The 22209-nt window shown below is 51.9% G+C and overlaps 9 protein-coding genes across 9 annotated transcripts; 4 read left to right on the top strand and 5 right to left on the bottom strand.

The window, feature by feature from the left end:
• Positions 1-602: 602 nt before the first annotated feature.
• On the top strand, positions 603-1213 carry J4E82_004500 (uncharacterized protein; the record flags this gene model as incomplete). The annotated part of the gene is made up of 2 exons (XM_051730779.1): positions 603-1134; positions 1185-1213. The coding sequence occupies 2 exons, from the start codon at positions 603-605 to the stop codon at positions 1211-1213; spliced, it is 561 nt and encodes a 186-aa protein (XP_051589535.1).
• A 206-nt stretch (positions 1214-1419) lies between these two features.
• On the bottom strand, positions 1420-2303 carry J4E82_004499 (uncharacterized protein; the record flags this gene model as incomplete). Its single annotated transcript, XM_051730778.1, has 3 exons — positions 1420-2006; positions 2088-2195; positions 2252-2303. The coding sequence occupies 3 exons, from the start codon at positions 2301-2303 to the stop codon at positions 1420-1422; spliced, it is 747 nt and encodes a 248-aa protein (XP_051589534.1).
• Positions 2304-3056: 753 nt separating this feature from the next.
• On the top strand, positions 3057-4871 carry J4E82_004498 (uncharacterized protein; the record flags this gene model as incomplete). The annotated part of the gene is made up of 6 exons (XM_051730777.1): positions 3057-3119; positions 3176-3211; positions 3267-3394; positions 3443-3677; positions 3727-4368; positions 4437-4871. 6 exons carry the CDS (start codon positions 3057-3059, stop codon positions 4869-4871), a joined length of 1539 nt encoding a protein of 512 aa, XP_051589533.1.
• An 805-nt stretch (positions 4872-5676) lies between these two features.
• Positions 5677-7701, bottom strand: NRC2 (serine/threonine protein kinase, AGC; the record flags this gene model as incomplete). The annotated part of the gene is made up of 4 exons (XM_051730776.1): positions 5677-6043; positions 6092-6476; positions 6523-6822; positions 6873-7701. 4 exons carry the CDS (start codon positions 7699-7701, stop codon positions 5677-5679), a joined length of 1881 nt encoding a protein of 626 aa, XP_051589532.1.
• Positions 7702-9292: 1591 nt separating this feature from the next.
• On the bottom strand, positions 9293-12438 carry J4E82_004496 (uncharacterized protein; the record flags this gene model as incomplete). Its single annotated transcript, XM_051730775.1, has 2 exons — positions 9293-12129; positions 12336-12438. 2 exons carry the CDS (start codon positions 12436-12438, stop codon positions 9293-9295), a joined length of 2940 nt encoding a protein of 979 aa, XP_051589531.1.
• Positions 12439-13438: 1000 nt separating this feature from the next.
• Positions 13439-15831, bottom strand: MUS23 (Double-strand break repair protein mus-23; the record flags this gene model as incomplete). Its single annotated transcript, XM_051730774.1, has 3 exons — positions 13439-13516; positions 13566-15751; positions 15804-15831. 3 exons carry the CDS (start codon positions 15829-15831, stop codon positions 13439-13441), a joined length of 2292 nt encoding a protein of 763 aa, XP_051589530.1.
• A 277-nt stretch (positions 15832-16108) lies between these two features.
• Positions 16109-16576, top strand: RSM19 (mitochondrial ribosomal small subunit component; the record flags this gene model as incomplete). The annotated part of the gene is made up of 4 exons (XM_051730773.1): positions 16109-16151; positions 16211-16226; positions 16277-16456; positions 16534-16576. The coding sequence occupies 4 exons, from the start codon at positions 16109-16111 to the stop codon at positions 16574-16576; spliced, it is 282 nt and encodes a 93-aa protein (XP_051589529.1).
• Positions 16577-16832: 256 nt separating this feature from the next.
• J4E82_004493 (uncharacterized protein) lies at positions 16833-17554 on the bottom strand (the record flags this gene model as incomplete). The annotated part of the gene is made up of 2 exons (XM_051730772.1): positions 16833-17240; positions 17294-17554. 2 exons carry the CDS (start codon positions 17552-17554, stop codon positions 16833-16835), a joined length of 669 nt encoding a protein of 222 aa, XP_051589528.1.
• A 729-nt stretch (positions 17555-18283) lies between these two features.
• J4E82_004492 (uncharacterized protein) lies at positions 18284-19770 on the top strand (the record flags this gene model as incomplete). Its single annotated transcript, XM_051730771.1, has 2 exons — positions 18284-19185; positions 19245-19770. The coding sequence occupies 2 exons, from the start codon at positions 18284-18286 to the stop codon at positions 19768-19770; spliced, it is 1428 nt and encodes a 475-aa protein (XP_051589527.1).
• Between the last annotated feature and the right edge of the window lie 2439 nt (positions 19771-22209).

Here is a 22209-nt window from a genome sequence, read left to right as displayed (position 1 = left end):
TCTGACATCATTTCCGTCTCTCACTTCCATCATCGCTGCATCAACCAGATGGATATCTATACCCAATAATGACGATCAGGGATAATCTCCAGGTTCCTATATCATCTGCCCGCGATGAAAGTGGTGAAGCTACCCGATCTTAGAGTAGTCTACAAAGTGGTTCAAGATACATGGCATGAACTGAAGTCGTGCCTCTTACTGAAGGAACGATACCAGAAGCGCGCAGATGGAGCATCGAAGTCGCGATGTGGTTCTGCAGGCTACGGATCTGGTGTTACCTGATCGTGTACATGTTCCTGACTAGAGACGCGACTAGCCAGGGTGCAGTCCGCCCTGCATGCATATACATCTCGCAGACCTGCATCGAGCCAGAAAAAGACGATACATCTGAAACAAGATTGGCTAGTTTCTTGCTATGATCACTTGGTTGAGGTGATGGTTGTTGTCCCTCGAATAAGTGATGACGTCTGTACTCGTCATACCAGATGAGTAGGCTAGAACATCAACTACGGCAATGACATACTACATATCTGATTGCTATATTCTGTTCATACCTGCGACTCCTCAGCAATTCGACTCGAGACACCTATTCAACCACCGAGATGCCGACCACAAAATCCCCTGCCACAAATCCAAACATCACACCCGACCCATCTCAGAATGGTTCCACAGTCCGCAAAGCCTTCCTCTTAGAAGCCTTCGCAAACCTCTTCACCATACCACTAATAACAAACACAAGCTGGACGCTATCCCTCCTTCTAAACAACCCCTCTCGCGATATCAACCCCACTTCGATCCTTTTCGCCCGTCTTTTCGGCGGATTGGTCGTAGGCGGTCTGACGTCCGCCTTGCTTGCGGGCGCGACCAACACGCGCAATGGTATCGAGAGTCGACGACCCACGTATATGCTCCTGGGGCTTGGAGAAGCGGTGTTGATCCCCATGATAGTATTGGATTTGATAGAAGGAGGAGGGCCAAATGCAGCGCTAAGCAAGGGGGTTGCTGCGGCTAGTGTGGCGTGTTTGGTACCGCCGCTTTTCTGGAGATTGTATGTGCTTTTCGTTCGGCCAGATTTGCTAGGAAAGTACACAGAAGAGGGGAAGACTAACGGTAGTGCAAGGAGCAGCGGTGGATGTGAGTATCTGCTACATTGTGCTGTGAGGATGCCAGCTAATTTGATCCAGATGGTGCTATCAATACGCGCGAAGACTGAGAAGATGAGAGTGGTTGCGAGAGACTGCGCCATGAAGGCCAACGTCCTGTTTCTGAATGTGGTCTCGGGAGCCTCTGCGGATTGTAGAATACCTTTCATGCTATCACACTTTTCCATGTCCTACATGCAGAACAAATCTTCCATAAACGCCTCGCTGAAATCATATGCAATGTGTCTTCCCAGGTTTTCACATAGAGCCATGCTTCTTAGTCTGCGAAGCCTCCCCACTCTGCCTCCGAATCCTCCTCCTCTTCGGCATCCTCCATGGCCTCCTCCAGTTCCTGCCCTCTCCATGCTCTTATCCTATCATCAGCTAAACACTCTTTCGCCGCGTTTCTCAGCGGCTTCAGTTTGCCATCCTTGGCCATCTTCTCAACAGGCAGCACCAGCGTCTCCAATGTCTCTTTTTTGTCTTCTTTCTCCCATGCCTCTCCCTCGACCTTCTCCATCTCATCGACCCAAACATCCATGACGTGGTATCTCAATCCATTTGGAATTCTCATATTCTGGCATTCCAGGGGTATCTCCTCCATGACGGCATTCCATTGCTCTAGCAAACTCTTCTTCCACTTGTTTTTGCTCAGAAATTTGAAGGACGCATTGAGGTATTGGCGGATAAGGTAGAGGTACTTGTCTAATCGCAGCGCCTCAATATGAGTCCATTCGCGGGACATGGTGAGGAAGAAAGCGCGGACGAAGGGCAGTACGACGGGCGTTCGGAGGCTCGAGACTATAGAGGCGAGGTCGCGCGATAGGCCTTGCTGGAGGGCGGGTTTGTCTTGCATCCATAGGCCTAGGAGTATCTTGTTAGTTCTTGCGATATTGGTTGCGAAGCTCTCGTATCATTACGAGGCGAAGTATGAAAAGCGCATACAATAAAACAGTCCCTTCCATAGTTTCAGTAGGTCCAATTCCGATATCTCTGATTGCGCGCCAAGGTAGGTTTTGAGTGAGTTGAGTGCTTCATCGCGAACCTTCTTGTCTGTCGCAAACGTTAGCTTGGTGATCTGAGGTTTTCCAATCACAAACTATGCGTACCGCTAGAGGCGAGATTCCTTATAAAGGGGTTGTTTTGCGCGTCCGATGCCATGATTTGCTATGATGTGTTGCGACGATGTCTCCGCTCAGAGGCTTGAGTTGCGGCCAAACTTTTTTTGGAGGGCTGATGGCGCTAAGATAGCGATAAACCACTACGGCCGCGCTACATTCAGATTAGCGCATCACAGGGCGTTCACGAACATTGAAGACACGAGCATGCGAGAGAATCGCACTGCGCGTCTTTATTGAGAGCAATCTGCCATAAGATGTTGCACGCGCTAGCTCTTAGTATGTGAATCTAGCATGTAGAGGCTACGTTCAGGTATAGAAAGGGCCAAACTTGAATAGTCTCGCAATTTTGCGAGAGTGGAGAAAATGCTAGCATATCTTCTAGTAGGAGGCAGTAACCTTCAAAGTGATGTTTACCTAGGTAAGATAGGCATATAGATTTACTAGTGAGAGATCACTAATAGCGTAGTCTGTGCACTTGCTTACTAAGTAGTGTTTGCTGTACCCGCGGTACACTCGCAAACCTACTCTAGAATTAAGGTGCCTAACTTTACTTCTCTTCTAACAAAAGAAGCAGACGTCTACTATAATTCTATCTTGCTAGTAGTCTCTCTAGTAAGACTTTATTTCTAAATTTAAATCTTAAGCGACTCTACAATCTTCTAGGTTTATTACTCTTACAGCGCAAGTCTATACTACAGCGCAATCTATGCTTGAAATTATTTGCTAGAAATACTTTAAAGAATCTTAACTAGACTGTTAGTAAAGCTAACGCGATGCAGTTGCGGGTTTAGGGATGCCGGCTATGGTCGTAATTCCAACAAACGGACACGCGAGGCGCCGTGTTCGCGTAGACCGCGTAAGTGCTTCCTAAAGCACTAAACTTGCACGCAGTAACACTTACGTTGTCTCTAGGTGCACTCTGTGGTCGCGAATTGCTCTGAAAACGGCGTTGGTACTCCTTCACCCTGTATGGCCCGTGCTCCGTGCTGATATCAAGATCCAGGATGAGCAATACCTAGTACGATGGAAATCGGAAACATCGACTACGAAGCCACCTTTCAGCTGGCATTCGGTGAAGGAGCTAGTGCGCTGCTTAGAACACATTCAAGATTACCTGGAAGAGAGGGAAAAGTGAGCTACATCTCCCCATCACCATAGCTTGTTGCTAATTACTTCAAGGAATACGACATTGATTCAGCAGACAAAAACATCCAGAAAAAGGAAGAGCCCTAACGAGGAATCGGAACATGACCGTCGCTCATCACCTTTTGACCGACGACTTCAAGAACGCCGGACGCCGTCAGCGTCTCGGTCACCATCTTTACCTTGTGTCGATACATCTACATCTCCAACCATAGACGTCTACAACGGTGTTCTAGATGCCGATGAATATGGCCACATCTTTTGTCGTAAAGTGAGTCTTCCAGCAGATTGCCTTTTCTCACCACTAATATGCAACACAGGCATCAGGTCAAGGTATACCGGAACTTGAGATCCGTGATATCCCCACACTGGAGATGAACCGGTCTGCACATCATGCCAGTGTGGACAAAGCACAAACCTTGATCCGCAACGAGTATGTACGTAGACTGGAGAAACTACCGGGCAAACGCATCCACTTGTTCAATGTGGTTGACAAAGCCACTCCATCCTTGCGATTTCGATACATTTCCGATTACGTGCTGCAACAAGGCGTCTACCGCGCATCTACTGAAACGCAACAAGGCTGCATGCAATGCTCACCACACATGGGCCGCGAAATTGGATGCGAGTACACAAAGAAATGCGACTGTCTCGAGTATGCTGCAGTCGATGAGAGCCGCCTTGACGATGAAGGCAAGCGGGAATATCAAGAAGCTCTCGACACTGGAGCGTCTACCATGGGGTTCCCCAAGAAGTTTCCATACTTTGCTGAAGGCACTAAACGAGAGAAGACCGGCTGTCTCGTGCCCTTTTACCTGAACTCCCGTCGACCAATCTACGAGTGCAACGAAAAATGCAGATGTGGTCCCTACTGCCGTAACAAGAACGTGCAATTCGGTCGTCAAGTGGAAGTCGAGATCTTCAGAGCGAATGACGGGCGTGGCTGGGGACTACGCTGCAAAGTAAGTTTTGAAAAAAAAAAAGACCAGTATTCGCGAGACATCCACTAACGTTGAACCCACTATTACAGGAAGATCTTCACGAAGGCCAATTCATCGATACCTACCGCGGAGAAGTCATCACCGACGCCGAAGCTACACGTCGTGAGACTTCTTCCTCAAAAGCAAAAATGTCCTATCTGTACTCTCTCGACAAATTTGCTGAGTCAGAGGGCCTGGACGAAAAAGATCTCTATGTCGTAGACGGCGAATTCATGGGTGGACCAACCAAGTTCATCAACCACTCATGTGATCCCAACTGCCGGCAGTATACCGTCTCGTACAACAAGCATGATCCGAGGGTTTACGATATTGCGTTCTTTGCCCGTAGGTTCATTCCCAAGGGCGAGGAACTGACGTTTGACTATCTGGACAAGGAAGAGGGGGACGAGATGGATGAGCCGGGTGAGGGTGCGATACCTTGTCTCTGTGGTGCGAAGAACTGTCGTAAGTGGCTGTGGACTTGAAATTCGGGTAGCTTGGAGGCGCGCGTGGGCTATTGGAGTTATTGAGCTGGCATACGGAAGGAATATGGGTAGCGGTCACCACGGTGGCAGATGTTTTCCTCTAGCCATTGGTATATCACTCTGCATGACTGGTGGGCGTCGTGGCGTTTATATATCCAGGTTGCCGAATATACTGTACACTCGTGTCGTTTGTAATAGACATTCCTTTTAGCAGTTAGTTATCGCGTCTTCCCCACTGATTCCAAGCCAATCCGGACGGCCCTTGCTCCACTCTTCTATAATCATCACCACTTGAACCCTGAATGTTCAAAACTTTGAATTTACATCTCGTCACGTTGAAAACTTGAGTCACTTCAATTTGCGACAGCACTGCCTCAAAGATATCTTTCTCATTGCTTCTGCCCTTTCCCTCCCCCTTGCAGTAATCCCTCAACCCAGCCCATCGATATATCTCTCTGCCCAAGCCGCCTCCGCTCTCAGACCAGACCAGACGAGACCAGTATAGCATGATTCATGCTCACAACAAAAAATTACAGACAACGCCAGAGATAATTTTCCAGCAAAATGAGATGCTGATTGATAACAAAAAAGCCCTGAAGAAATCTCCGGCGCGATCGAGAAACGAAGAAGTTGGATGACCCAATACCCTAGAACGCCGCTGTGATGAGTAAGAAGCCCATTTGTCTATGATCCTTTCGCAACAAATGAGTGGAGTCAAGAGAAAGCCCTCCCGTAGAAAGGAGGTACTCAGGTGCTGTGATGAGCACACTACGTGTTTTACGTCTTCGTTCGGATTACTCCCAGTCTACCGTTGCCCATGACTCTCTTGATGATGGTGATCATCTCCGTCATGATGCAGAGTGACACTGTTGAATTCCTCAAACGGATCTGCAAGTTCGCCCATGGGTGTAGCGAGACCTGAATCTAGCGGGACGCCCTGGACCCTTGCTGCTCCAATATCAATACTATGGGATTCCTTAACATTCCGGAAGTTGGGCGTCTCGATACCTTGGCCCTGGTGAGGGACAATCGGTGGCTTCATGTGCCGTAGTAGGGCCCACTGCGTTGTCTTAAAGAAGGGTGCGGTCTTGATGTCGGAAGCGCCAGCACGAGATCCGAGGCGTCGGGTTTCGTCTTTGATCAGGAGTTTACGAATGATTGCTTTACAGAGACTGGGGTTGTTAGGACAAGATTCTCAACACATACAGGTCCAAACTTACTTCGATACTTGCGGCGCGCTAGAACCCTCCGGGAAGGGTACCTCGTCCCGGAGAATGTTGGCAAACGTCGCATTGCGGTTCTTGCCCTTGAAAGGCGTAGTTCCATACAACATCTCGTATATCAAGATACCAAGGGTCCACCAATCGACCGCACTCGTGTGTCCACAGCCCTTGATGACTTCTGGCGCGATGTACTCCTCGGTACCAACAAACGAGTTGGTTCGGAAGTTGTTTATGCACGATTTTGTGTCAATAGTAGGCAGATTGTTTGATGATGTACCGCTTCGGCCGCTGAGGATCATGGTCGGGCGACCGCCGGGTTCAGACTGTTTCGACAAATCGAAGTCTGACAGCATTATGTGACCAGACTGATGGAGAAGGATGTCTGAATTTGTTAGCATGAGGTGCGCAAGGATTGAGAAGCGACATACTCTCTGGCTTCAAGTCTCGGTAGATAAAACCCATCAAATGGAGGTATTCCAAGGCAGCTGTGACTTCAGCCGCATAGAAGCGTGCGGCATCCTCATCGACACACTTGTTTGGTCGTGTTTGCAGCGCTCGGAAGAACTCACCACCACTGCAGTATTCCATGCAGAGGTAGAGATGATCCTCGGACTGGAAAGAGTGGTATAGAGTAACGATAAAAGGGTGGTTGCTGGTTGCCAGAATTTCCTGCTCGGCCAAGGCACGCTTGATCTTGTTCCGCTTGATCATTTCCTTTTTGCTCAGCACTGTACTTGTTAGCGCAAGTGAATTTGTAGTTGCGAATTGGCTCGCGTACCCTTCATAGCATATAACCTGCTAGACTTCTTCTCCCGTACTAAGTATACCTTTCCAACATCGCCCTTGCCAATCAACTTGATCTTGTCGAAGCTCCCTGGTCCGACTTCGACGTTGCGGACCTTGATAGAGTTGGAGCTGTAGGTTCTCCTGAAAGCCACAGACTGGCGGATTTGGCCTGCCGAGGGTATGGGTTTGCCAGCTTCTATTGGTAGAAGATGAGTTGGATCTTGCGAATTTGTCTCGACCATGCTCAAGGTGGACGAATTCGGGTGGTGTAGCACAGGCTGCTTGCCAAGTTCTGCGGTCTGTGGTCTCTCAGTGTTCTTCCCCGAGGAAAAGAGACCTTGGGCATTAGGTGCGGAAGCTACCCTTCGTAGTTTCCTAGCCAATTCCTCTTTCCCAGCGTTCGTGGCGTGGTCGTCGGTAGTCGCTGCGCCGTTTAGTTGCGTCTTGGGCACCTCAGGGGTGTCTGGAGGCGATGGAGGTACACTGCCGGCGTTGTGATGGCGCAGGGCCGGTGGTCCTTGGTGGGCGAAGTATGGGTTGGCGTGCGCGGTAGGCGACACGCTGTCATCCAAGGGGTTGCCTTCGCTGGCGACAGTCTGCGAGCGATTGCGCGAGATGTGGGGAATGAACCTCGACTGGCGGAAGCCAGACTTTTCGTTCTTGGGATTTGCCTCGTCGGAGAGCTTGCGGGTGTCGTTGCTGCTGTTGATGCGGAAAAAGTTCTTGATCCGTTGGGAGACCTGGCCATCCTTTGCATTGACTGATTTGTTGGTGGACAGCGCCTTGCCCGAGAAGGTGCGTTTCTCCGTCTTTTCGGCCATGGTGGAGTGACTTGATGCGGACGAGTTAAAGAGCTGCGTCATATCGGTTGCACAGAATCGATGCGAGGGTGCAGCGGGCGACTCTGGTGTGCGGAGTTCGGAGAGTTGGCCGGGTGCAGGGAGGTGACGGTTGCGCGTTGCACGGTCAGTGGGCCATGGCACGTCGGGTGAGGTCAATGTCCAGGGTCGCTGTGCGGGTGGCTGGGGCGGCTTGGTGAAAGAATGACCCCGTCACTAAGGCGCAGGCACAGGCGATGGGAGAGGGAGATGCGGGCTGATGGTATTGGCGGCGAGGAGAAGAGGAGAAGAAGAGCAGAGAGTAGGGGAAAGAGGAGTTAGTGGCAGTATAGTAGGGCCAGCCAGCAGGTTGGGAAGGAAGGAAGCCAGAGCCGTGCCGGAGACCACTTGGGACTGCGGCGAATGATGGCGGAGGGCAAGTGGGGACTTCCGGATCCCTGTCTACCAAGGGAAGCCGCGTTCGAAGGCCAGCTAGCACCACAACCAGCCAGCAAGACAGGGCCGTCTCACTCGTCACCAATCAGCCTGCTACATGGCCATAGTCACAGCACATGTGTATTTCCAAGCAGCGCAAACCCTCGCTCTCACCTACACGCGATGGCGCCTTCGTGATGATGCATATCCGCCTTCCCGAGCCCTGCGCTGCGCCTCTGGCCTGAAATGACTACTGAACCGTCCTAGCACTTCCCCACGACTGGAGGACAAATCACGCTATTGCCCGATTTATCAGCAACGCGAAAGCATAACGGCACGTCATCGCACCAAACGCGGCTGTGTGAATCCGATACAAGATCCATCGTGATCGATTGACCCTTGGTCGTTGCCATGGTGAAGCCGTCTTACACCCCAAGTACACAATGTATGCGCTGGAGATGATGTAGATGATGTATGACAGCTCACAAAGGACGCGCATGTTTCCGCCATTTCGTCCATTGACGACCGCCTCGGACGCCAATCTGTTCTAGAACCATTGCTATTTCAGTTTAGCGCAAGTTTCGGACCTCATCCGTCACTCCGATATATCGGCCGTGCACCATGAACCTCGTCAGCTCACTTTAAGTCTAAGGAACAAACCGGCTGTCACTAAACTATACTGATTGCGAGACATGTCTGTATTATTCTACGATGCAACGGATGAGTATGCTGGCTACCTATTATACAATGACTGAATCTATACGCAAGATGCTGACGGAAAGGAGATGAGAAGGTGCATAGTTGACCAGAACGACTCGTCTTCGCCCATGACACATCCCCTGCCGCCTTCTGCCAGTCCGCCTATTGTCGAAACAAATGTTGAAGAAAAAAAACTCGGAGAATATCTGGGCCACCATAGCGACCACTGTGTCGTAGTAGAGGGTTGCAAAAGAGACTCGTCAATCGGAAAGATGTTGTTGTTAAAAGGAGGTATCGGTGATAGTGCTTACTCCATGAAAGTAATCCTCGGCCGAATTCAGAAGCAATCTCCTATACGGAGAAGAGCGTCAAGAGTAGACTTGGTTCACGTCGAGGTCGAAAAGATGCAATGACCTATCCAAGTAATCTGAAGTAGACGACGGCAAACCACAATCAACGATCAGGTGCGCGAGTTCCTACGATGCGCCTCGATCTCCTCGATCTCCGTCCTCTTCAGGTCCCGAAAGCGCTGTCGCCACTTGTCTGAACGTTTCTGCCTCTCGTCTGGAGACATGGTTCGAGGGTCGTCCTTCTTGCTGCGTCGAAACTTGTTGGTCACCTGTTCCAGCTTCGCTTTTGCGGGTGAATGCTCTTCAGACTTCTTAGGCGAGCTAGGTGGGTTGGCCGGCGAAGATGTAGCAGCACTACGCTCGACATCCGCGGCCTTTGTTGGAGAAGACGTCGCTTTCTGCTTGCCCTTACTGCTGGGCACCTTGAAGCAGCTTGTACTGCTCTCCTCATACTCAAAGGGGACAGGTGCTTCAGCCGAACGAAGGTCCCCTGCAACCGAAGACCGACGCTCGTCAGTAGGCGTATCGTTGATCATCTCCGACAAATCGTCCATGGCGCCGTCCAGTCCTGACAAGCGGTGGTTACCAAAGTGCCGAGGGACAGGTGCGCCATGGGTACCAAGTTCGCCCAGACTCACTTCCTTGAGCGTTGGGTAGAAGCGCTGCGAGCTCAGTGACGTGCCATAGTTGCGATTCTGGGTTTGATTGCCGAAGATATGCTGAACCACGCCACTGTCTAAGGGGTTGTTCGCCTTGGACAAATTAACTGGATTCTTCATGCCTCGACTTGTATCGTTCTCGATGCTCGGAAACGCAGCCTGTCGGTAGTTAGACGCAAGCCTCCGTGGAACGATCACTGGAGGGTTCAGGTGCTGCGCGGCAGAGGCGATGCGATGGCGTTCCGGAATAACTTCGCTGCGAGCCATGTATTGCACTGGAATTTCCTTAACATTCCCTTGCTGACCGTATCCCGAGTCACGACGGACATCGTCTTGCAGATTGCCCTTCGTTGAGCGAATGTTTTCCTGACCTCCATTGGCGTTGTTGTTGTTCAAAGGCATACTGGCAGCAGGGTCTTGGGGAAGAGACCCGGCAACTAACGCTCGTAACGAGGGTGTCCTAGAGTCAATGCCGTGTTGATACTCAGCTTGACGCTTCTTCGACTCATCTGTGAGGAAGTGCAAAAGACCCTGGATGTAGCCTTGCAGAACCTCGGGACTGTCAGGAATGTTAACATGGTCGTAACCGGCCTGGTAGCCCTCCTGATATGTGGACGGAACATATGTTACCGGCTTGCCATGGAACGGCCAGTTCTCATCTGTACTAGTACGTTGGTCCGAGTTGGCGCGTGGCGCGATGAAGCTACTCGAAGCGGAAGTCGACGTGTTGGCGCCCATTGCAGGAGCTCGCTCAACCATGGTGGAGAAGGGCTTCTCAAAAGCGTTCTGCTGTACAGCAGTCATAGAAGGTTGTTTGCCAAATGCCTCAGGCCACGAAGTGAGCTTAGGCGCAGGCTCGTTTTGCCTTGAGCGACCAGAATCGCCTTCATTCCAAGGACTAGCAGGCCAGTGCTTCTCCGGTGTAGATGGGACAGCAGTGTTCTCATCGGACGAGTGCCCGGTCTCCTTGGCCTGTGGGGCTACGCGTGTTGAGGAATGCTCATGTGTGTTTGTAGGGAAGAAATCCATGGTATCAACGCTAGACAGACTATGCTTCTGCGATGACGCCCGGCGGTCATGTTTGCCCTGTTCTTGCTGTTGTTGTGCTCGCCACGGAGATCGCTTCTCTGGCGAGGGAGTGGGCGGTACAGCGCCTTGCGTGGTGCTGGACTTGGTAACGGGCTCGTATGTAGGGCTCTTTGGGTTCAAGATAGATCCCTTCTTGACATCCTCTGGAGGTGGTGGCTTGATCTCAATAGCTCTAGAACGACGACTAGCTGATCCTGGAGGAGAATGAGGCGGGTTTGCCGCGGCTGGGACAAAAGGTGTAGGCTCGACAGCAGTAAAGTTGGGAAATTGACCAAAAGGCTGGGGTTGGGGTTGGAACATCGGCAGAGGTGAATACGGTGCTGCGAATGGGTACATGGGAGGAGCATATCCTGGCTGGTATTGCGGTCCAAAAGTCGGCATAGGTGCTGAGCCTAAAGCGTTCGCTCCAGAGAAGGTGCTGTGTTGAGCAGTACTACCCTCTGATTCAGCGGCTGTTATTTGCTTTCGAAGCGCATCAAGCTCGACGATCAGGCACCGCTTCTTTTCGATCATTCCTGCGCGCCATGCCTCGCTCTGGTGACCAGCTTGCAATACCTCGGTCTGCTCTACGGTTCGCAGCTCTTGCTTCTTCAGCGCTTGTTGCGCCTTGAGTGTCGTCAGGTCCAGGCCAGCAAATGGTGTGTGAGTACTGGAACGTGATGGCCCAAAGGCGCCTCCCGTTTGAGCATTGTGAGTAGCCAACGTGGAAGCGCCCAGCATCTGTTTGGCCATCGTGTCCATAGTAGCGGGGCCAGTGGGAGGTATCGTGGGGTTGGTTGCGTTGACTGCTGGCAGTGCGAACATGCGATCACCAACAAAAATGACTGGTTGACCGCCAACGACTTCAACGCGAGCGGTATTGTTGCCGTTTGTTTGTGTCTGCGGTTGAGGGATATTGCCTGGGGCGACACGCAGTGGTGGTTGTGGTCTGTAAGCGGTGTCGCCGTATCGGGACGTGCCGAGCGGTGGAAGGTCGCTAGGAACTATACGGCCACCCGCGGTAACTCGTATACCAGGGGGACTTCCGTGTTCTTTGAGAAGTTTCTCTGCTTTGCCACGCTTAATCGACGGCGTCGGCGATGGCCGCTTCTGAGGGCCGAAAGGAACGAGAGCCGCCGGAGTAGGTACACGTAGGCTTCTGTTCGATGCTCTGCTAGACAGATTCGCCGAAGCGGACACTGAGGGGCGTAGGACGTGTTCTGTATATGAGAACGATCAGCTGTGCTCGCCTTATGGCAATGGTAGTAACCAAGACGACGAGGCTTGAGGTGATGTAGTGTAGTAGGGATCGTCGGTCGCAGCGTGTGTGGTTAAGGGCGTGCAGGATACGCCGCATCTGGACACTATGCTCCTTGGTGGGGAAGGTGAAAGGTGAAGGACAGAAGAGGGCAAGTCCGGGACTGACCTCTGATCACATCCTCATTAGGAAACTTCTCAATCGACACAGCTGATTCCGACACCGAGTCGCGAAGTGCAAGCAGTTCGTCCACCTTGTATGCGAACGACATCATGGAGGGTCTGTCACCCTAAGTGGGTACCGTAGACAGCGAGCCGCCAACCTGATTGAGCCGCTGGTATTATGGGGTCAATGAGACGTGGAGCTGGAGAAGCGAAAAAGGTTGAGATGGTGTGATGCGAATATCCTGCTTTCGTCAGTATAACTTCCTTGCAGCATACGGTACTTCAACATTGCGGATATAGGTGAGGGTCATGATTGGTGTAGCAGAGACAATGACATACCTCAAATCTGATCGATGGTGAGGCAATGCGAACAAGAAGTGAACGACAGCTATCCAAAAAGCCCAAGTGCAGCAATGCGAAAGATGGCGAGACGGAACAAGAAGATGGAACCAAAATGAGTGTGTTGAGGAGAAGGACAGAGGAAGAGGTTGGGTAGGTTGTTATACCCTGTATCCTGCCGCAACTGCCAGTGTAACAGACGATCGGGGTTGGCCACTGAGGAAACAGATGACACAGCGACGATGTAGGAAGGTTTGAAGAAGAGCATCGTGAGATTTATAGAAGTGGACATGCGGACAAGCGCGGCTGCTAGGTGAGATTGAGAAGGCAAGAGCAGTCGACACTGAAGACATGGATAAGCGAATACTCGGGCTTTTACTCCGGCATCCAGGTGCGACGATAAAGTCTCATATGTGATGCAAGAAGAAACTCCCGAGTACTAAGATCTAGGAATGAGCGAGCCACCTACTGGCTCATTGAGAAACCGCAGATGTAGAAAAACTCGACGCACACACTCTTCTGAAGGCAGATGAACGCTGCGTAAGCCTGGGCATACAGCTCTAATATAGGATATGAGCATACAAAGTACGGTCACACGTACTCGGGTAATAAAGCTCGCTGGCTTCCAGGGTCCTATCATAGTTTTCCTCTTAACGCCTTGACGCCCTCGCTATGCTCCATGCTGAATATGCTGTACCATATATGTCTCTTCGCGCCTCCTGCTCATGTATTACGATGTTCAGAACACTTCTGACGTCCTCTGTACCTTTACCTCCTCCTCGTGGGTCTAGCACTAGGCGGCGGCGCCGACTCAAAGGCGTCATCAGACTCAATCTCATCATCACTCTATGCCCATATTAGCCCAACCTTTATAAATACCGTTATCGTCACTTACCGGCTCCTGCACAGCCTTCTTTCCCCTCGACGGCGCAGCCCGCGTGGGCTGACTACGCTGCGTAAGCGTCTGCGAGAAGTTCAACTTTGTCTGCGTAGCCGCAGGTCCCGCCTTGGCCCTCGTAGTCGTCGTCTTCTTAGCCGGCGACTTGGACTTCGCCAGGGGTTTGGTTGTCGTCCTCGCAGCGGCCTTCCTTGCAGGAGGTTTCTTCTGCGAGGCAACGAAAAGGTCTTCCGCGCTATCTTCATCATCTTCTTCTGGAACTTCTTCATCGTCGTCATCGTCGATCATGATCACGTCTTCGTCGTTATCAGATTCCTCTTCTTCGACAACAGCCTTTTTCTTGCCTCGGCCGCCTGTAGCTCTGGCTACTGGCGCAGCCTTCTTAGGTGCGGCCTTTTTGGCAGCAGCGGCAGTTGCACGACTTGTGCCAGCTGCTTTGCCGCGACCGCGTGGAGCAGCTTTCTTCGTGGTTATGGAAGCCAAGCTCTCGTCATCGTCTTTCTCGCCTTCATTGTCAGAACGGACGAGGGCAGCAGGCTGATCAGCCCAAGACCCGTCGAAGTCACTGTCCCATCCAGCTGGCTTAGGTTTGACCTTTGACCTCCGTGTCTTCTTCAACTGTCCTGAAGCGAACAGATCCTCCAGTTGTTCGCGATATTCCGCCATCTCCTTGGTAATCTCTTCTTCTTCGATTTCGTTGGCGGCCATGAGGTGCTTGAGCTGATTTTTGAGGCTGTCTCCGACGAAGGTTTCCATGGCATGCTTGTCGTCCTTGTCCACAAACTGGGACACTGCATCTCCAAAGGAATTCTGCGGCAAGATTGTCAGGGTTTGAGCTGTGAGGAATTCTTTAACCAGCTTGTCGACCTTGACTGAGTCAATCGAAAGCTCAGCCAGGATGTCCTCGTCTGGCTCTTCAGCCGTGCTCTTCAATGCACGGTTCGCTGGTTTCTTTTTCCGGTGAAACTGTACAATATCGTTGATGTTGGCTACCTTACCCATGAAGCGATTCGAAATACGCTGCGGATTCTCGCAATGAAATTCGCCCCCTCCTGGAGCTGTGTACTCGACACGCAGTCGGACAAGCGGTTTTGGCGGTTCGATGTCATCGTCTTCTTCCCTGTCTTCTTGAAGTTCAAGCCACTCCCTGTTCGCTTCTTGGATCAACTCCTCGATAACCTGGTTCAGGTATTGGGTAATCTTTGCACGGTTATCGCTGACATCGCGGACGCGCCATATCTCTTTTTCTTTAATTTCCCTCTCTTCTGCAAGCACAATTTCTTTCATGATAAAGGGTCTGACCGTTTTCAGGCGGATGTTCTCAGTTGTGAACTCCTTGCCAGTGACGCTCAAAATGCAAACGTGCTTGGGAACCGCCTCTCCAGGCATCAATGACGTAGCCACTGAGGAGCCGGGCTGCATGACATGGAAGCCCATCTCAGGGTTGTATCGCGGGTCAATCAAACATTCGTGCTCGTGGCCCCATACAACAAGATCCATAAACTCTGGTAGAAAGTTCTCGGGAAGATAGCTGGTCGGCGTATGTGCATGATGATTTTGGTGCACGCTCATGAGGTTGAACCACTCGTCCTTTTGCATACCAGGTTGGAAGAACTTGACATTACCGTCCCGCCAGGTGTGGAACAAGCGCTCATCACGAACGTTGCTGAGACCATAGAGAGCGAGTTTGGTGCCGCCCTTTTGAAGTAGCACAGGCTTCACTGCGATCTTATCGACTTCCGGTGTGCGACCAAAATAGTTGACGAAGCCAGACGCCTGCAACAGATCGAGAGGAGAGAACGAGCCTTCGCCTGACGGGTCGTCGTGATTACCATGAATGGCAAACACGGGTATAGCAATGTTTATATCTTCATCCTCGTAGTTGACGTGGTCGAACATGCCTCCAAAGTTCTCGCTCGCATCGCTCAGCATCTCCAGTTCGCATGGCTTCTCGCCGAGACAGTTCTGACGCAGTGATTTCATGACATGGTACATGGACTTCCTCGACGGCTTGTTCTCGTGAAAAAGGTCTCCCGCATGCAGTACCATGTCCACATCGTGCTCTTTCGCTAGGCACATGACTTCGTGGAATGTCCTCCAACTGTCGTCCTTTCGCTCTGCATCGCGTTCGTTATATCCGACATGGCTATCTGTGGCGACCAGTATCCGGATTGTGTCTGCGCCTGGAAGCCTCGTTAGAACATGCTTGTCGATACATCTCAAGTTTGCCCATACTCTGCTGCGCACCGCGTCGTGGGGGCATGGTGGGCGGCTGATCTGTGGTAGTTCGGCTCCGTGACTTCTGGCGCCGGTGGGAGTGATTCCGCGAGTTTAATGTCCCCCTTGAAGCACTGTAGTAGTCTTTCCAGGCAAACACGCCACTACAGGCCGAAGGATGGCGAGCAATTACTCACGACTCGCGACGCGCTTCCGCCTAAGCCAAGCCCCTAGCGTCCCCCGCGTTCTCACGTGCATTTCGTGAGGCCATCGGAAGCCGTCGAAAACATTCGCCGACCTCATCTTTCACGCCCTACGTCGCAATGTTTCCCACACGGGCGCTCTGCGCTCGATCGGTCTGGAAAGGTGAGATACTGCGCATTGCTTCCAAATCCTACAGGATCAAAAGACTAACGTCCTGCTAGGACCCAATATCGTCCCGTAAGCCACTGCAATCAAGCCCTGCGAAAACTGCCCTAATCATCTCGAAGCCTACCAATAGTACAGAAAAAGGCTGGCGAAAGGACGCCGCCGATCAAGACACAAGCGCGCTCGGCTACGATACTACCGAATTTCGTCGGCCTCAAGTTCCAGATACACAACGGCAAGAGCTACCTAGACCTCACCATAACTGAGGACATGGTAGGACGTAAGCTGGGAGAATTTGCGCCGTACGTGTGGCAGAACCTCCATGTCTTGCTGGAGCTGGTTGGAGAGAGATCGACGAAGCGCTGACATGTTATTCTAGAACACGGAAGCAGTTCACATACAAGCAGACGAAGAACAAATGAGCAACGGGAAACAAGTGCATCAAATGGGAGTTTGGGTATCATTTTGGTTTATCTAGAAGCCATTCTGTACTGCTATTGTACAAATATGATGGAGCCCTCTGCTTGTGGGCCAGATGCCTCAATCTTCCCAATGGCCAAGTACCCTGCGCCTGTGATGCCGGTTCCAAACGCCTAAAATGCATGTCGATATCCCAAATTGCCACATCCCGTCATGAACCAGCTTTCATGTAGTGCTGCCTAAGCAAAACCAGTGGACTTAACGGTAGAACTCGCCACGTTTGATGTTGACTCCGTATTCGCCTACTGCCATGCCCAGATCCTCCATAGTGAGCACGGTTCGGCCTTGACTGCCACCTTGACCTCCACCACCATATCCTGGTCGCTGGATGCCAAGGTTGTAGTCCTTGGTCTTTGAGCCGCTGTCCTTTCCACCAGGCGCACCACCAGGTGCAGCTGCTGCCGGGGCTCCTCCTGCGCCACCCATGGGGTTGTTACTCGTGGTGTTGGACGACCTGATGCGAGAGAATTGGTAGGCGTCGGCCGCAATGTCGGCGATGAATTTCTGTGTCGCCAGAGCGAGTAGACGTGCAAGATGTTGTGATGTCTGGGGTGGCGGTGGCAGACCGGCGCGGGTCAGGTAGTAGTTGGTCACTGCATCGGGTATCTGGTCGCCTGGTTAGTTCGCGATGCTTGGTATGAGGACGGGACGCGGCATACGATAGGCGCATAATCATCCATCTTGCCAAGGAACTCGCGCAACGTCGCATCCTTCTTCGCTGGTATGCGCGCTTCAAACGCGGCGGCCGAGTCTGTTACACCGTTGACTGTCGCGGGTTCGGCATCGTTTGCGCCGTCGAGGTTCATGGCGTCGGCTTCCAGTTGTGTCGCGTCTTGCTTGATCTCGTCATCCACCGCGTGGTCGAGTTCGTCGTTGACCTCCATGTTGGTGTCTGGGGGCTGCGAGTTTTCTTCAGACATGGTTGCGATGCGAATGATATGAGTTGCGACGTGGTGCGAGGTATGACGTGGGGTGGATTGATTGGATTGCGGACTGCGGAGACAACGCGGGAGTGAGTGAACGGCGAGCCAAGCACGGTCGCCCAATGCGGTAAGCCCAAAAGGAGCCAATCGGAGTGGTTATAGCCCAACTACCAGCACTGCATCTCTCAACGACGCGTTTTCACGTTGCCTTCTAAGGCCTTTGACTTATGGTGATTCTGACGAGTGAATCAAGATGCCACAGTCGGCACATGAGAGGCCAGATGGGACGGTTGCGGCTGTTTGCGCTACCACAAGCTTGGGGACCCTGAGCGATTGCCGGAGCACCTGACCCAGGCAAAGAGCCAGCCAAGGACATGAAGGTTCAGCCTTGTGTAGCTGCATCTCCAGATACATGCATACTCGATGGATATGACAGCTTCTTTTGCTTTGCATTAGTGACAACTGCCCGGTTCGCACTCTTTGACACTCCAGGTTGACACCAAGCCGTCTCGTCTTCAACCGCGTTCGACTTGTAATACATCATTTTGATCATTCTTGCGAACCCTTGATTCCTCGATCACTGTTTACGAATGACATGTGATACTGCACTCTACGCGTCTCTTCTTATGATACACGTACACGCAGAATCCGCATGACAGGCAGCAGACCAGTCGCTTCACACCACACTACGCAGCGAGGCACCCACCAGATGGCATATCACCAGCCATGGCCATAATCATCGATCTACCACCAGAAATCCTGGAACAGATTTATCACTACTTAGGTAGCATCGACGACGTCCACCACTTCGGACGAATGTGCAGTAAGACTCATCATGTCATCCAAAAACAAAACATCTACCTCGAGATCATGCGCTCAATCATTCACTCTTCACCCCAACACCGCTATGACTTCCAGCTTTGCAGATCCCTCGACCTCCATCGCAAGATCGTAGCGCACTTGGAACGACATCCTATGCCATTCGCTGCCAGCCAACCCGGAGTCTTCAGTTTCAGTATCTGGGAAACGCAATTGATGCAGACTGCCAGGAGTTGTTCTAGTCCGGCTGAATGGACAGATGACATGATTTGTGACATACTGGCAAGGTACCAGGGGCTGCGTGTTCTGGAGAACATTTGGCTGGAACGAGAACTTCAAGAGCAAGATTTCCTATCTGTGGATGATACCTCGGATGCACAGCGGTTTGTCCATCGCTTTGCAACACTTGTTGATCGCGAGCAGAAGTTCAGAGACGGAGACCTACCTCGAAGGAACCCGAATACGCCGCATACATGGTATTACACTGAATTGGACGCGGATCAGAGAGAGCGTTTCTATGCCGCTGTAACCTGTGTCTGGCTCCTCAACGAGATACGATGGGTCTTGACCAACTTTGCTTATCCGGCAAACTTCACTGTTCAGATCGAGATTCTGGGGGCGTTGAAGGCGAGGATAGAAATGGAGACTAGGACACCACTACTGGACGAACTGGATCGACACGCCGTGTTCACGTTCATGTACCATCATCTACTTCCCCTCCACGCTTTATTTATGGCAGATGCAAGCTCCTCAAAACTACCCTTCACATTCGCGTCCGACTTTTCCAAGGACACGGCTCATTGCACCAGGTACGTACACTTTACCTACTCACTTTCCCTGTGTCAATACTGGCTCTTACCGTTGTTAGATTACTCCAGCTCTTCCTCATGGCCTCTCAAACCTACTTCCAACCCCCTGACCTCGTCGACCTAACGCTCCGCTCCCGCACATCTCGTAAGCCGCCTTATCCCCTCCTTCCGACTCCCTGCTCAACCGAAAAATACCGTCGACCCCTCCCCTCCCTCTTCTATCCCGGCCACGACCTCAATTGCACACACCTCAAGGCGTCCTTCCAACGCACATCGATCGCACACCTCACCTTGATAACACGTTCGTCGTTCCATCAAACTAGTCATGATATGAGTCAAGGTGGTATCAGTCCATCGGCGCTTGGGGAAGCCTTGTTCAAGGTTCCGGACCATGCGAGGCGGTATCTTGCGGATCGTGTCTTGGTGGCGTTTGAAAAGGACGAGGTGAGGGAAAGAGGAAAGAGGGAGATGAGAGGAGTGTGGGGAAAGAAGTGGAGCATAGTTGGGTGGGCGGTTTGGTGGTGGGCTGGGAGTGAGGAGAAGGCTAGGATGAAGATGGAGAGGTTGCGGGCAATCGAGCAGTGAGTTTAATCCAGACTTGTACGGAAGATTCAACCGTATTGTAGATGCCTTCGCCAGACTTGGGCGTATTGGAGCTTCAGCTGACGATGGTGTGTACCTCGAGGATGTGTTCCTGTTTTGCATCTATTGTTGAGCATCTATAGACTTTATCCTTGCGAGTGTCTTGTCATTCTGGTTTCTTCCAATGTTTGTAGCAATCGTACTGTTCTGGATATATATCATGGAAAATACTCCGTATAGCGCTCGTGGATACTATCTAGGTGGCCTGTGATTCTTCTGCGTGCAGAATATAGTCTTGAGGGGGTGCAATTGATACTAAGAGGTCCTAGATATAGTGCTCATTGATGGTCACGTTCGTATTCCTCAGACTTGATTGGGTGAGGTAACTATTATTGGAAATTTATTTGGTCTGAGGTAATCGCGGGTCGGGGCGAGGCAGCCTGTACCGGGATTATGGATGGTGCGAATTGTAATCGTCGGTTGTTGATTCGGACTTGTTTAAACGCTGTGAGATCCCAGCCACCGTCCAAGGTTCTGCAAGCTGCATCAAGGCAGATCGCAGGTTTAATATAGACGTGCAACGGAGAAGGCCGAAAGTAGCCGACAAGGCTCAGAATTTGTTTGGAATCAATGTCGGATATATGAAACATGGGGCTGCCGAGGCGCATGCAACAAGCCTCATGAAAGTGTGGCGGTGATAGGATATTCGCATGTCCAAGCCTCGCGGCATGAAGGTCATATCCACGTTGACGTGCAGCATCAGGCGCCTTGGTCTTGCTACAAAGAGTTAACACGCGTCCAACGGGATTAGCATTCGCAGCTTATCAGTACCGATGTACTGGATGCAGCGGCTAGAGTGTGGGAAGACATGGTGGTGCTCCTGATGGAGCGGAGAAGGTGGACAGTTGAGGCCTAGTTGGCCAGGCATAAGAATGAAGGCTTGTATATTGCAGACAAACAATACGGGCTGGTTTGGAGCTCCCGGCAGGATTCGGAAAGGTCAATGGCCGCAATTCCGTTTTCCCGTAGGGCACAAGGATCCGTAGATGGCTCGCTCGTGGTGCCGGCCATTGGCAGAGGAACGTGAAAGTGCCGGCACGACACGGCCCTCACCGAGGAGGCGGCCGAAGCCCAAGATTGGAGGTAAGCAGGTGCACGGGAACGGCCAGCCGGTGGAACTGGCTGTTTTGTTGAAGTGCAGGCAGCCATGTATAAAACTACCTTTTGCAAATGAGGGGTCGATGGGGTTCGCGAGACGTCATTGGCGTGTTGGAGCGCGTCGAACTGAAATGGTGGAAAGCAAACGCAGAACCACGGCGGCCGCAGAGGGTTGCCAGCATAAGTACTTTCATAAAGCGTGCAAGCCGCACGTCATCTGCTAGTCACTGGACGGCCGCTCTCGGGAACTGGGCGAGGGAGTGGTGAATGCGCCGAAGTAGCGTGGGCTGTCGGGTTCTCTAGAGCACCACCTTAACGAAAGAAAAATTCGCGCTTGAAAGTGACCCTCTTCCTCCCACCTGCGCTTGCTTCTCCCGCACACACGACAGCCAATTTTCTTTCCTGGCGCCCCGTCTGCCTTGATCACGTCGCATACGACCCTCAGACGCCGCCTCAGCCCGCTCCGTGATTGCTGCTTGCACGTTACACAAGCCTGTAACTCGACCTTGGTGTGCCTGGAGCCCATACCTCATTGCACCCTCCAACCCTCATTATCCACCTACCACCCGCCGAGCAGCACTCTGGTTCCGCCGACGTAGCCTTCTCTGCCCCTTCTCCGCGACCACCAACCCCGCAGTCAGTCAAGGCTCACCCCAGAGGTTAGTTCTGCGCACCTTACCGCCCACGTCCGCCGCATGCTTGCTACCTGCTTGCTCCCCGCCTCGAGTTCGCTGGGCACTTTGCGCATGATTTTTTCCTCTTGCCGCTTCCAAGACCCTTCCAATAGCCTTGTGTGATAAATTCGCACTCCTTCCCGTTTGCATCTGGCCCGCCCACGCAGTCATTTCGACTTCTTGTGCGCTCCCAGACCTACCACTGCCCACATACATCACTTGCCTCCACCACCACGCCTTGAATCCTACTCACCTAATTTTTTCCTGCGCTTCTTTTCTTCGCTAACGCCAGCCACTACAGTACGCGCAAACACTGTTCCACTCCCAGCAGTGAAATAGGAAGCATTCACTTTCCTCACATCGTGTGAGACAGCCACAGTACCGAGCCATCGTTCAGCACACTACCTAGCTCTCCACCACTGCAGAGCCGCATCGCCGCAACATCGCTTAGTCGCCAACACAAGGCCCTGGTAGCGACAAAAGAGTTTACGTGCGGGGAGGCCAAAAACACCTCTCCGGACATATCAGCGTCGACACCTGTTGGCCAGCTTGCCGCAGCGCTCCCATCGGGGATTCTAAGCGCTTACTCTCGTCTAACCAGCCGGACTTT

Source organism: Alternaria postmessia (genome assembly GCF_024291825.1).
Source record: "Alternaria postmessia strain BMP 2775 chromosome Unknown scaffold_21, whole genome shotgun sequence".
Classification (NCBI taxonomy): domain Eukaryota; kingdom Fungi; phylum Ascomycota; class Dothideomycetes; order Pleosporales; family Pleosporaceae; genus Alternaria; species Alternaria postmessia.
Note: the sequence above shows the minus strand (reverse complement) of the source record. Positions and strands in the feature narration are given on the sequence as shown.